General features: G+C 48.4%; 2 protein-coding genes across 2 annotated transcripts; both read right to left on the bottom strand.

Annotated features, from left to right (window-relative positions):
* Positions 1-3,695: 3,695 nt before the first annotated feature.
* On the bottom strand, positions 3,696-6,676 carry EMWEY_00027490 (hypothetical protein, conserved; the record flags this gene model as incomplete). The annotated part of the gene is made up of 2 exons (XM_013481291.1): positions 3,696-6,254; positions 6,344-6,676. The coding sequence occupies 2 exons, from the start codon at positions 6,674-6,676 to the stop codon at positions 3,696-3,698; spliced, it is 2,892 nt and encodes a 963-aa protein (XP_013336745.1).
* A 2,773-nt stretch (positions 6,677-9,449) lies between these two features.
* EMWEY_00027480 (Microneme protein etmic-2/7h, related) lies at positions 9,450-10,985 on the bottom strand (the record flags this gene model as incomplete). Its single annotated transcript, XM_013481290.1, has 4 exons — positions 9,450-9,711; positions 9,878-10,358; positions 10,471-10,533; positions 10,904-10,985. 4 exons carry the CDS (start codon positions 10,983-10,985, stop codon positions 9,450-9,452), a joined length of 888 nt encoding a protein of 295 aa, XP_013336744.1.
* Positions 10,986-12,605: the final 1,620 nt, after the last annotated feature.

Below are 12,605 nucleotides of genomic sequence, written 5' to 3'. Positions count from 1 at the left end.
TCAGGATGTTCACATAATTCAAATTTTGTTGTAGATTGCTTGCTGCTGCTGCTGCTGCTGTTGCTGCTGCTGCTGCTGCTGGTAGCTGCTGCTGCTGCTTCTGCTGCTGTACTATATGGACATTTAAGCATAACATGTGTATGTAGAGAAGAATTAGGACAAAATATATGTATATGATGAATATTTGTCTGTATACCTTCGTAAGGATTATAAGGATTTATAGGTATCCACGGTGTTGTATCATCAGTTATATCCTTATTAATTAATAAATTATTATTATTATTTATTTTATTATTATTTATATTATTATTATTATTTTCTTGTTCTTTTTGTTGTTGTATTTCTTCTTCCTCTTTATTAGAAAAAAATAATTTATTTTCTGTAGATAATACATTTTGTAGACATTCTGTTGTATCTGCTTCTTCTTCCTCTCCTCCTCTTCCTCCTTCTTCTTCTTTTTTTCCCTCTATAAAAGAAGAAGAAGAAGAAGGAGGAGTAGCAGCCTTTAATAATTTAATAAGAAGACGCTCTATTTCTTCCTGAGGGTCATGAGGTTTCTTAAGTTTAGCAGCAAACTTGAATAGACGACCACGAGATCCATGACAAGAAAGCGGTAACAATTTGCAAGGATTAAAGGAAAAAAATACATGTTTATTTTTATGTTTATGTAATATATTCTTTTTTTTATTCATTTCTTTATTCTTATCTATTGATGGACCAAACATTATTGATAATATACTCCTAAAAAAAGGAGGATACTCATCTAATTCAAATAAAGGTTCTGCTGCCTTACAAGTCCAACCCATAGGAGGTGCATCTTGTACTATTTCCTTTAGATTATATGTTGCTGTTGCATGCAAATTTGGATAATTCAGTACAAGAGATTTATATGATCTACAAGTAGCAGATTCCCACGAAGGATTATTCATCGATTGTTCAGAAAAAGAAGAAAAAGAAGAAGAAGGATTCTTTGTTTCTTTCTTGTCATCTCCAATGCTGTCTAGATCATTCTCTATACTAACGAAAGAGGTGTATGTATGGGTGTCAGGACCCTTTAAATCACATAAAATAGGAAGAGGATTAAGAAGGAATATTAAGAAAATAGGAAGACCAACCAATACTGCTGTGCAGCCCAAACTTGAACGAATGCGCCACCGGGCCACCATGCTGATTGCGGTCACTCTGTCTTTGTCATAAACACAGGATGCTTCCTGCCTCAACTGCTGATAATTATTCTTTAAAATGTTAAAGAAAACAGTTTGATCAATCCACAAGAAATGAAGCAATCAGGTGGTTGAGGGTATGGTGACGGAGAACACAACCGACAACTGCGGAGTGTATGAATAATGGTGGCAGTTGCGACTTGCGGTGGCCAAGAGAACGGCAATAATTATAGATTATCCAACTATACAAAACAACAGCAAAACACTTTTTTCAAAAATATATTCCCTCCTATCTGTATATTGGCTCGTGTAGGAGAGGATGGTTGTACAACGCTGCGTTATGGGACCAATGGACGACACGTCGGTCAGCGCCTTCTGAGCTTCAGGGAAGCAACAAACGTTATTCTGAAAATGCATTAAAATAAGTATATTTATTTATATTGTTTTCATAAAATACTCAAAAGGAAGAGGACTGCAAGCTATAGAACCGGCAGCGCCTTGACATGTCTGGCTTCCTTCGTTGCCAGTTCCCTCTGAACAGTGCACAGTAGTACAGTCGAGTGTCACGACGTTTAGCCCTGTGTTAAATACCTAATCCGTACTTTTAATCCTGACACTTTAGAAGTAAAACAATAATATTTCAGATAAAACAAACTTGTTTAGAATGTCGGTAATATGGTGTACGCGCAGCCACATCTTTCTAGCTCTCGCTCTTCTCAGGGCAGGCCTTGCACAGACGTAAAACAGAACAAGAAACATAGAAAGTCCTTAGCCGTAAATAATCTTGCTAGGGATTAGTTGGAATGAATTCGTGTACTATTAACTTATTAGTCGTGCAGAAAAAAAAATGGTCGGGCTACGGTCCTCTCTTCCATAGTGAAGACGATAACATCCTTCCGCTGGCTGACGAAGGGAGGCCATCTGCATAACTCCTTCGATAAGAAGGGCAAGGAATGCAAATTGGCCTCATAATGGCTGACTAGTGAAACCTTCGGACTCCAGAAGTGGGATTCAATGACGATCCTCCAACGCCTCCACCACAAGGAGCTAATGTGTACAGAAGTTACCCATAATAGGAGGCAGAGAGCATGCAAAGGCAGCTTGCTCCATACTTCTGCATGGATCAGCGGTGGTACGCTTATAGAAGCTATACTATTGGCTACTGCAGCCCTCTTGCTCCCCTCTGCAACACATCTACACAACTGCAGCAGATGGCTACAAGAAAGCGCAGTACTGTTGCACCTCTACCATCTATACTCCCATTCAGCATATTCCGTTACCGGCCCCTCCAAAAAGATCTAGAGGTGCCCAAATTGCGAAGCCTCTTGTGTTTACCCCTGCCCTCACTTGCAACTGCCTACACCCTGATGGGCAACTACGAATGGCACTGGGAGCTGCCGGCACCGTTGTCCTGCACCGTACAGCACCCTGCATGCCATTTACCCTAAGCAGGTACCTAAAGAAACAAGATAACATCCACGCACACTACTTAAAATGCGTCATGGCGGGAGAGAAACCCTAAAAGCAACTCACGCGAAGTCTTATTAAGACGTACGCTGTAGGCAAAGTTTGTCGCCCAACCGCGCAACAACCTGTAAAAATATAATACTCTTCCGTTAGCTCGCCTCTTGTGGCAGCAACGCGTACTATGAAGCAGGAAGCAGCTCCTCATGCTTCTGTCTGCTTACCGCAGACGTACGCTCTCGCCACACTGCTGCGCACTAACTTGTAAATTGAGTATTCCTTCGTTAGCGCGCCTCTGGTTACGCGCATTATTAAGCAGGATATGGTTGCGCGTGCATCCGTTGGGTCGACTGCTCCCTCCGCAATAAGTTAAAACTATACTTGGTAGCAATAAAGCCCCACCTCAACTCCATCAAGCAGTCACCACAAAAAAAATTTACTCGGTGCTGCAACATTAAGATTCTTTCTTAATTATTAAGATTCTTCCTTGGTGGGGCACACCGTATATACCTCTGGGGAAAAGGCGCCATCGCGGTGGCCCCATAATGCGGTACACACTGCCCATACCTGAGAACTTCCGCCCTTCAGGTTACGCTGAAGTAGACAGCGTGACGTTGAAACTCCTGTACCAACACTCCTTATCAAACAAAAGCCTAGTATAAGGCACTTAATATACATAAATATATGTATGGCGGTCATCCAAAGACAAAACTTTCAGTAATAATAAAGCACTGCCTGGTGGAGAGCATCCCTTAAACTGCAGCATCGAAGCTACCTACCACCACACGATGGGGTGGGAGTGCCGTAGATTATGTGGTCATCGCCTGCATATCACGGTAGCACTCCACGCTGTAGCTTCGATTTCAGTCCTCGCCCTATCTGTTGGACAAAGATTCTCCTTTACACTTTGACGGCTGCCGATGAAGTTCTGCGTAACACTCTCACTAGCAGCATGCGACGCTTTTCTTCTGGCACTTCAGGCCATATCCCTACAAAAAAAAACCTTCCGATGCCCATCTTCCAGGAAGGGCTCAAGCTAGAAGGAAGCCAAGAGGCTGCGGCATTGCCTTAGGCTACGGAAACTCTCGACTGCCGCATGTGTACCTGCTTCCGTTTGTAACTTGCACGAACTTTTCGTTCAATGTCATCAACGGGGTCTGAGACGTCAAATGTTGGCTGCTCAACGCCTATACCACCGTTGTCGTCACCTGTATTTATTGCACCTGGGGCTACAAGTGCCACGAACTCCAGAAAAACCGCAGCCAACTCACGCTCCTCCATACACAATCCCAAATAGCTGTTCTGCGCCTCTGCAACCACCTCCATCCTAATGGTGCTAGCGCATACGGCGTAGCAGTGTGCCAAGACTCTTCGAGCCCCTCCTGCTGAGTCGAAGCATGAAGCCGTCTGAGACTTGAAACTTCTCCGCAGAACCCTGCGTTTACCTCTATGGGCACCTGAGTACTGCCATACTCCGTCTCTTAGCGTTGCCCCCACATTTCCTTGGACCTGCTGGTGGGACGGTCCGCGCAGGGGAACATCGCTGCTCGGCACGTCAACGGCCTTCTCCCCGCCACAGGCTCCCCAAAGGTGAGGCAGTAGCGGACGGCTGTCTGCCGTACTGTTGTTGCTGGACAACTCTTGCGCAGCGCGCTGCGCATCTCCACATCCACTAGAAACGAAACCCTCGAAGCTATCACAAGGAGAGGACAAAAGTGAGGCAAGTCTTGTAAGTCTTTCATTCGCCTCCCTTGAGTCATTTCCGTTTTCTACACGGAGATCGCCGGCAACGTTTGGTTCCATCGGCGCTTCTATCTTTTTATTTGTATTTTCTATTATACGTAATAGTGACTCTTCTGATGCCTTGGAAAAATACCATTCCCCCTTTATAATGGCGTCCAACGTAACTTGTGCTTGCGAACACCCCATGTCTAATGCTTCTGCTATTTTTTGGTTTCCCCCCGAATGGAGCTCATGATTTGACTCTCTATATCCATGCCAGAAAGGCTCCGCTGCAAATTCCTTCAGCTCAAGTTGTACTCCATCATCCATACAGCCCGACGGGACACTTCCGTGTTTGAAGATATAGATAGGCGTGGGTGCCCCAACACAACTGCAACCCCCAGCAGCTTGATCACCGCTGCAGCAACCTGTACGCAGTCCCCCTTGTTGTTGAAACGGGACAGATGAATCGCTAAGGCTGGATTGAAGCGGAGACGTTTGACGCGGAGGGCTAAGTTCTGTGCCGACGGCTTCCACGCCGGTGCACAACGGAGTTTTCTCCGGGTGGGTGCCAAGACCTGACCCTTCGGGAGTTGGGGGCCACGCCTGATAAACAAATGATGACTTTGTGCTTCCGTGTAGCTCCTCGCTTTTCTTCCTCTGCTCAAGCTTGCAGTCCGGGCAACTGCTCACGTCACCTGACCCACCCTCCACATGCCTAGAACATTTTGAAGCTGGAACACTCTTCAGCTTGGAGCCGTCTGAAGAACGATCCGCGAGAGTCACTATCACACGCATTAACACATAACGAGATCTCCACCACCCGCTGCATGCCCGGCTCTGCTGCTTCCGGCAGTGCTGACAACCAACTCCGCCGACTGCCATCGTTGGCAAACCCTTGCACACGACTGGTGGCCTATTCCGAACACTGACGTGACTGACTTCTGAAGCAACCGCCCTGACAACCCCAGTATGGGAACAAGAGTTGAGCGTAAACGCCTCCCACTCCTCTCGCACCACATACATAACCGCTCTTAATTGACTCAGCTCATTGCTCACGCCTTCCACTTCTACAGACTTTCCATTCACCCCCTCCAAAGCCTTCTTGCGAGCTTCCTCAAAGTCGCACTGGCGTAGGCCCCAGATATGCTTGAATGCCCCCCGAGCGAATAGGTCTGCGTCGCATCTATCCCCCACCATCTTCTGACCACATTCCACTCCCGGTTGCAACAAACGTGCCTCCCGCTCGTTATCCCTGTTGACGGCAGCTCTTGCAGAAACTCTGTTGGAAGGAGAAGCTACGACACTTCCCCCTGATAATTCCAACGGCTTCCCTGTGGAGGCACTGCCCGCGTAATCATCTCCCCCCTTTGTACACCCACTGCCACCCCCTTTAGAAGAACTGAGAGCAGCCTGCGCGGAACTGACAGCAGCTACGGAATCGTCATACAAGCTCTCAATGGAGTTTTTCATGAATAAAATCGCGCAGTTTGGTGGCAGGACTGGGAGCAGACGCCGCACCAAATCCTCTCTCGATGGCAGCACACCTGCCGTGAAGGGTCCTTCATCCGTAATGTGCATTATTCTCTCCAAGTAGAGCTTATTCTGCTCCGGCGGAATGTCCGTGTGGAATGATTCCCCCTCGTCCGAAGACCCCACCGTGTGTTGACCACCACTATCTCTGGTTGCTGGAGCTCGCGCCTGCCATGCCGACGAACCAGCCTCTACGTCCCGTCCAAGCTTGCCTCGTTCCTCCATGTTTAGGCCAGATGTCGAGAGCTCACCTTGAATCCCTACCCGACGATGTTCCGCTCGCTCAGTTCGGTGAACAAAACCCCCCACGAATCTCTGAGAAGTCTTGTCATCGTGGTGGGTAGGAAGTTCCCCACCTCCCGACGATACAGCCTGCACACAAGTAGACTCGAGGATCCCATCTTGAAATAGACCGGAGAGACAGCTGCTGTGCACGTACATACATCAGTTCATCCGCTTACCCGCAGTGATCCACAATAGCCTGGTCCGTTCAACATAACTGGATCCATCATTATGCCGCTGACAGAGCATTCCGTACAATTCGCCGCAGTCGTCTGAAACCGCAGTCTACATTCGCTAGGGATGCACCCGCGGGCTGAGCCTGGATTATCTCCACGGTACGATTCAACTTCCCCCACCCAGCCTTGACGCGACTTCGTCGGATGGCCTGCCGCCTCCACCACACCTCCTGCCGCGAAATCTGCCGCATGGACAACCAGTCGCTCATCTGCCGGGGTCTCACCTTCAGCACCCCTGCGGAATGGCTGAGCTGACGGCGATCTCACCTTATTCATCACCGACTTCCTCGAGGGCGAAGTGTCTGAAAAGAACATCTGCACACAAGAACACAGAAGAAGCTACCGCCTGTGCGTCCACAATCATCATGACGGTCAACCGCCATCTCGGTAGTCGTAGTAACCGGATTCGTAGCTGTCTGTCCAGTCTTTATAGTACCGCCTCCAAACGCTGTTGGCTTTTTGTTATGTTCACCTACTTCTCTCGTGTCCTACGTCCTAACTTTTCAAACTCACTTCCGGGGGGACGGGAGGAGACGTAAAAGAGACGGCGCGTTGCCAGTGGCCAATGCTTTGCGATGCGCAAAGACGATCTGCCTATACACCTAGGGTCCCTTATGCGCTTACACTAGGAAACAATAGAGCGAAGTTCTGAAGTTCTGTGCTGCCCTCACGCGAGGCCTTACTGAGCACAGCTCACGCAAGAAGTTGGGTCCCCACCGGGTTTCTCCACGGCCCGGCACAGCCCTTGATCCAGATCAAACTTTAAAGTCAGGCGTATATCTTAATGACAGTTATGCCCAGCGACTAACCCGGAGACAATACGGATCATCTGGGGTGGCCACGCCGACCAGACCTGACCACTCTGACCGACAATACAGTACGGTAGGCCCCAGCTTACGCAAGTAGTACAACTCAGCACGTGCGAACTCAGTATTTTGTGTAAATGCGTACGCGATTATAAAATCAGCTTACACTCTGAACCGTACCAACGGACCACCGGATGGCTGCACCGAGGAAGACAGGAAGGTGGTTCTTCTGCAGAGCAGGGAGTGGCGCGGTGGTGGCGCGGTGGTTTTGCAGACAAAAAGCCGCTGCACACACGCTCGATTCGATATTCTTGTGAGAACTGAACCCAACCCACAAGAAGGTTCCACAAGATTGTCTGACTGCGAAGCTTTTAAGGAAATGGCATGGATGGGGGAATACCCACGGCAAGGTTGCTCGGATACCGGCGGTACTACAAACCGGATCAACGAGACAGCTCAGCAGCAAAAGTCCAATATAAAACCCCGAAACATATGCTTAGTGGCTGTGTACATATTTGTAACACTCAAAAAAGCAGGTGCAAGCCTACTGGAGGCCAGTGGAACGCACAGGTGGGGGAGAACGAAGCCCACAAAAACACCAATAGAAACCACACATTCAAGCGATCCATACACCTCTATATAGCAATGACACATAAAACAACCTGTAAGAGGCACTATAAATAGACAAGTCGATCGTTAGCTGAATCATGTGAAGCTGTCTCACGCAGATGTTGGGTGCTCAGCGCGCCCTACAGGAGGCTGCACCCGACGCACTCGACGGGGGGACGCGAGCGGCAGCACGGCAAATCGTGTTTCTGTTCCGTCGGCCCACGCTATAATTGCCACAGCGGATAATCCCATTATAACATATAAAGGAGACTTATTTTGGAGTATTAGCAAAGAATTACTGCCTCGCGACGCGCGCTGAGACGCGTTGGAGACCATCCTGGATATTGTCATCTCGAGGCTACCAGCGGTCTTCTTGTCCAGTACACGCAGCACATAGGAGTTACACGTTTGTGTTCCTTTTCTAAAGACGAAAATGTGTATTATGCTTAACCCACCGAGGTGGGGAGTGAGGCCAACTCACGAACATACCATTGGGAATGGAGTTGCCCTCTACACTGCCGCTTCCCAACGTGGCTAGTTGTGCGGTCTTTGTCTCGATGTGCTTACTACTACCTGACGAAAGGTGATGACTAGGCCTTCAAGCTAACAAATCCTTGCTTCCTTCTTAATTACTGGTTCCACGGGCTGGTGAGCACCGTCCCTCATCCAGTGGGGGCGGCCTACCCTTGCATAACGCTGGCAACTGCTGGCCTACAACGTTCCCAAGGATACGTCTGAACTTATGACAATGAGTATACCACTCCGCAGCGCGGGTGGACCCAAGGATATGTCTGAACTTATATGACAATGAGTATACCACTCCGCAGCGCTGGTGGATTAAGTATCGGATGCCAGTGAGTCACCTCTCAAACAAAGTCGATGCCACGGCTGGTGAGATTATCGGGAGCTGAAGCCACAGAATGGAAGTGTAGGCAGCAGCAGAGGTCGTGATGAATGGCCAATTGCGTTGGTATGGGAAGACATAGGTGCAAGTTACGGATCAATAGACATCACGACCTCTCCTTCGCTGCTTGCTCGACATACTCCCTAAGTGCGGCTACTCGTGCTGACAAGTCATGTGTGCATCGACTTCAGCAATGGCAAGGGGGAAACTCTGCAACCAGACAGTACTAATGCTGACTAATGGATCAGAACCACTAGGTTGAGTGATCGTATACTCATCTTAAGGACAAACCTACTATAAGTTATACGACCAAACGGCTCCTCCCTTGGCTGCTTTTCAGCCCGCCGTCAGACCGAACATGCATTCACTGTTGAAGGAATCTCGTCCCCAAAGCAGCGTTGCCACGTAGTCACATCAATGTGCGTGTATGCATGCGTTGGTATGTGTGTTTTGCTGGTCTGCATGTACGTGTAAATGGCTACTTTGCGCAGCCGATCCAAAAAGGGAGCAGCAGTAGGGGGTAAGCTTGGTAAGGGGTAGACTGCGAAATACTAGTAGTTGCAGGTCCCCCCCCTGCTCTCCTGTAGTGTTGATGCCAAACAATACCTAACCTTGTTCCAAATTCCTGTCCCATTCCCAAATATGAGTAGTCAGAGCCTCGGTATCCTTCCTCCATGGAGCCCCACCGATGACTGGCATCTCTCCTTTGGTCTTGTCAAGCTCTACCTCTCTAGGAGCTGACCGATGTTGTGGTTGATGTCTCGGCACCTGGATGGGTTCTGTTTTCGGGAGGTGAAGTCAGATTCACTAACTGCGGCTCAGTTGCCTGACAGGTCTTCTCGTCGCCCGTCACTAAATCTGCAGATGATGAACCGTAAATTCTAAGGCTATGCGGGACGCAGTCGCTCACAACGACCATAACGTCGCGATGGTTGATCCCAACGCCAACATCTACAAACGTCTCGTGCCATGAACCGTCTCCACCACTTCCGCTGCACATACATTTAAATATGCACAGACCGTATGCACCCCATACACCAACGAGAAATGCCGAGGCCGGGGAAGTAACAGCAAACCACTAGATCACACAAATCGCCAAGACTAGCATGATGGTCCAGCTATACAAGGGCCAGTCGGTTCCCCAATGTGCCAACTCACTTTGGTATCCATGTAAAAAGCCGCACAGTCATTTCTGTTGGCGATTTCTGTTGAAGGACGACCATGAAAGGTGATGTCGGCCCAGCTGGAGAATCCAAAGGAAATTCTTTCGGAGCAGACTCACCTTCCCCGTAAACCAACACGGCCGGTTTACGTGATTCCCCATTTTCATTTGCGGAACCAGGAATGCGGACACCAACAATGGGAATGGATGGCTGTTCCTTAACGGGCCCTTCATCAGTTTTACTCCCTTCGGTACTACCCCCTTCCTGGCCGCCCCCTCCAGCCAACCCTGGTCCCGCTTCAGTCTGTGATTCTCTTATCTGAAGCATGCCCCGAGTATTATCAGTAACCAGCTCAACAAAGAAGTCTGCGTCACCTTTCCCCCATCCATTGGCAGTAACTTTCACTGCTTCCTTCTCTTGAAGACCTCCGCGAACAGTTAGTCTATTGCAATGTGCTTCAGCAAATCCGCCTACACCTGAAAGGAGGAGGAAGCAAATACGTACATAATTTGATGCAACATTCCGATGCAAGTGCCACCTGTCAACGGTGTCGCAAATCCGGGTCAAACGGAGGACAAAATTACGCACCGTGGTTGCCCCTAGTCGGACTACCGGCGGTAAGGGCAGAATCCGGACCGGAAGGCTCATCCCCTGCGCAAGTACACATTGAACACAATACATAGCGCATTACAGTTCTAACAATCGCCAGGCTCAACACACATTCGCAGCTCACGATAACCATTACTATGCTTGAAGCCTTGTAGCCCAGCCAATGTTTGCACGGCATCACCGGAATCCGCCATTCATCGAAAGCATCCACCCCACAGTAGGCCTTTGGGTAAGCGTCCCCATTCTTTCTTCACCATCAGAAACGCTCTAAGCACCTTTATAAGTGAGAATGCAGGGACGTTCCTTAAACACTATTCTGCAGTGCATTCACTGCTCCTCTGCACAGTGACCTCATGAAACACTGCCTCCCATAGAGCCCCCAAATTCGTGAATTTCATTAGCATTTGCTAACCTGGTACTTTGGTCCTGACCGCCGAAGTTGAAGGCAGGGAAAAAAGCAGACCCAGGGCGATCAATGAAAGGGCGCGAGCCATTGTGCTGCTGCAGTGGACAGTAGGCAGGTTATGTTACGGTATACCTTAGTAGGACAAAAATATATTCTGTGGGATAAACTCTTACATGGAGCGAGGAAGGAAGATATTCAGCAAGCATGTGGAAGCTTGAGGTCAAAAAGCAGGCCGCGCACAGGACTGCAGGCTGCCAGTGGGCAGGGTAGGTGGCTAGCAGCAGTTCCGTAGGGTATTTGCTTATTTTGAACTCTGTTTGAAGTTTCACAACTGTTTATTGGCTTATGTAACAGAGGCTTACTGGTAAGCCATTGATCAATCTATGCACTGTAGGATGTCCACCAATGACCGTTTCGGACCAGTGGCAACGGCAGCTTCTGCGCGTAAGCACCAAAGCACGGTGACTCAAGACAAGCGGTGCTTTTGGTAATCTGCTTGTGTATGGCGTGTGATGATCCAACAATTAAACATGCTCGCATGGTAATTGTCGTTGATGGGCTTCGAGAGACAGACGTGGAAATGCAGTGAACAGCGTGCCCAGCTGTTTCTACGTATAACTCCTAGTAGTTCAACCCGGTGCACACTCAGCACCTATAAGCTGGACTCAGCTAATCTCTGCTAATAACACTTGAATAAGGAAATAATCACTCTTAAAACATATTTGAGTCCATATTTCCAGGAAAAACCTAGAATAATAGAACTTACCGGCTCCCCCCCTGGAGAGGGTCTGAGCCAACTGCGTCAGCCTCACGGTCAGTCTTGGGTCTCGTGTGCGCGGGCGTGCACTCTTAACTAATTTGACCCCTTTTCTATCTAAAGAGTTCCAATATATATGTATTTATATTTCTCATTGTTCCCTTCCATGAAACTAGACATTTAAGGTTGCCACATGCGCTCTATTGCAGTGCGCGTGCACTACAGGAAATGTGTAGGGAGCTGCACGGAGTTCTCGTTCCAAGACGGCACCCCAGTAAATGATAATGTAATTCATTCTTAACTGTCCTCTATCCTCGTGCAGACCAATTAAATTCACTTTACTGCTATGAAGTGTTTCAAAGCTACAGAGGGTCATTCCGATGTAGCACACAGCCTAGGCGGTGCCTAGGTCATGTGTAAACTGTCTGCGCAAGTGGTTATATTTGCGTAAGGTGGGGCAGAGCATATTAACCCCCTATCACAGAAAATAATTAGTAATTTTTTGCCTTGCCAGAGAAATATTACTTAGTGTAAGATACTGCAGATGACGTGGAGCGTCGTCACGGGCAAATTGTGCCAGTGGAGATTCTTCACACCGACAAATTCTGGAATGCATTGCACCTGACTAATTTTATGGCGTCCAAGTATTGCTAGATCGTTTAATGATGTGTAAGGCACCATTATGTTGATAGCTGCATTGTGGGGGCTTCTTCGCATAGCTAGCGAGGGTAGGGGAGTGGGTTCGCAGCAGGTTGCAGAAATTGCCACTCTTTCTCCTCAACAAAGCATTAAACAAGCAACACAAAAGCGCATGATATTTGGAAATGGATTCCTAGGCCTGGAAACATATTTCTCGTCAGGTGTTGCCACCCCACTCGTCGAATTTGCGGAGGCCATTCGTGTTAACCTTTCCATGTAGTAGCAGGTTACTGGCTTTATACGAGGAATACA

Source organism: Eimeria maxima, genomic scaffold, assembly GCF_000499605.1.
Source record: "Eimeria maxima Weybridge genomic scaffold, Emw_scaff304, whole genome shotgun sequence".
NCBI classification, from domain to species: domain Eukaryota; phylum Apicomplexa; class Conoidasida; order Eucoccidiorida; family Eimeriidae; genus Eimeria; species Eimeria maxima.
The sequence above is the reverse complement of the archived record's forward strand: the minus strand, read 5'-3'. Positions and strand labels throughout refer to the sequence as shown.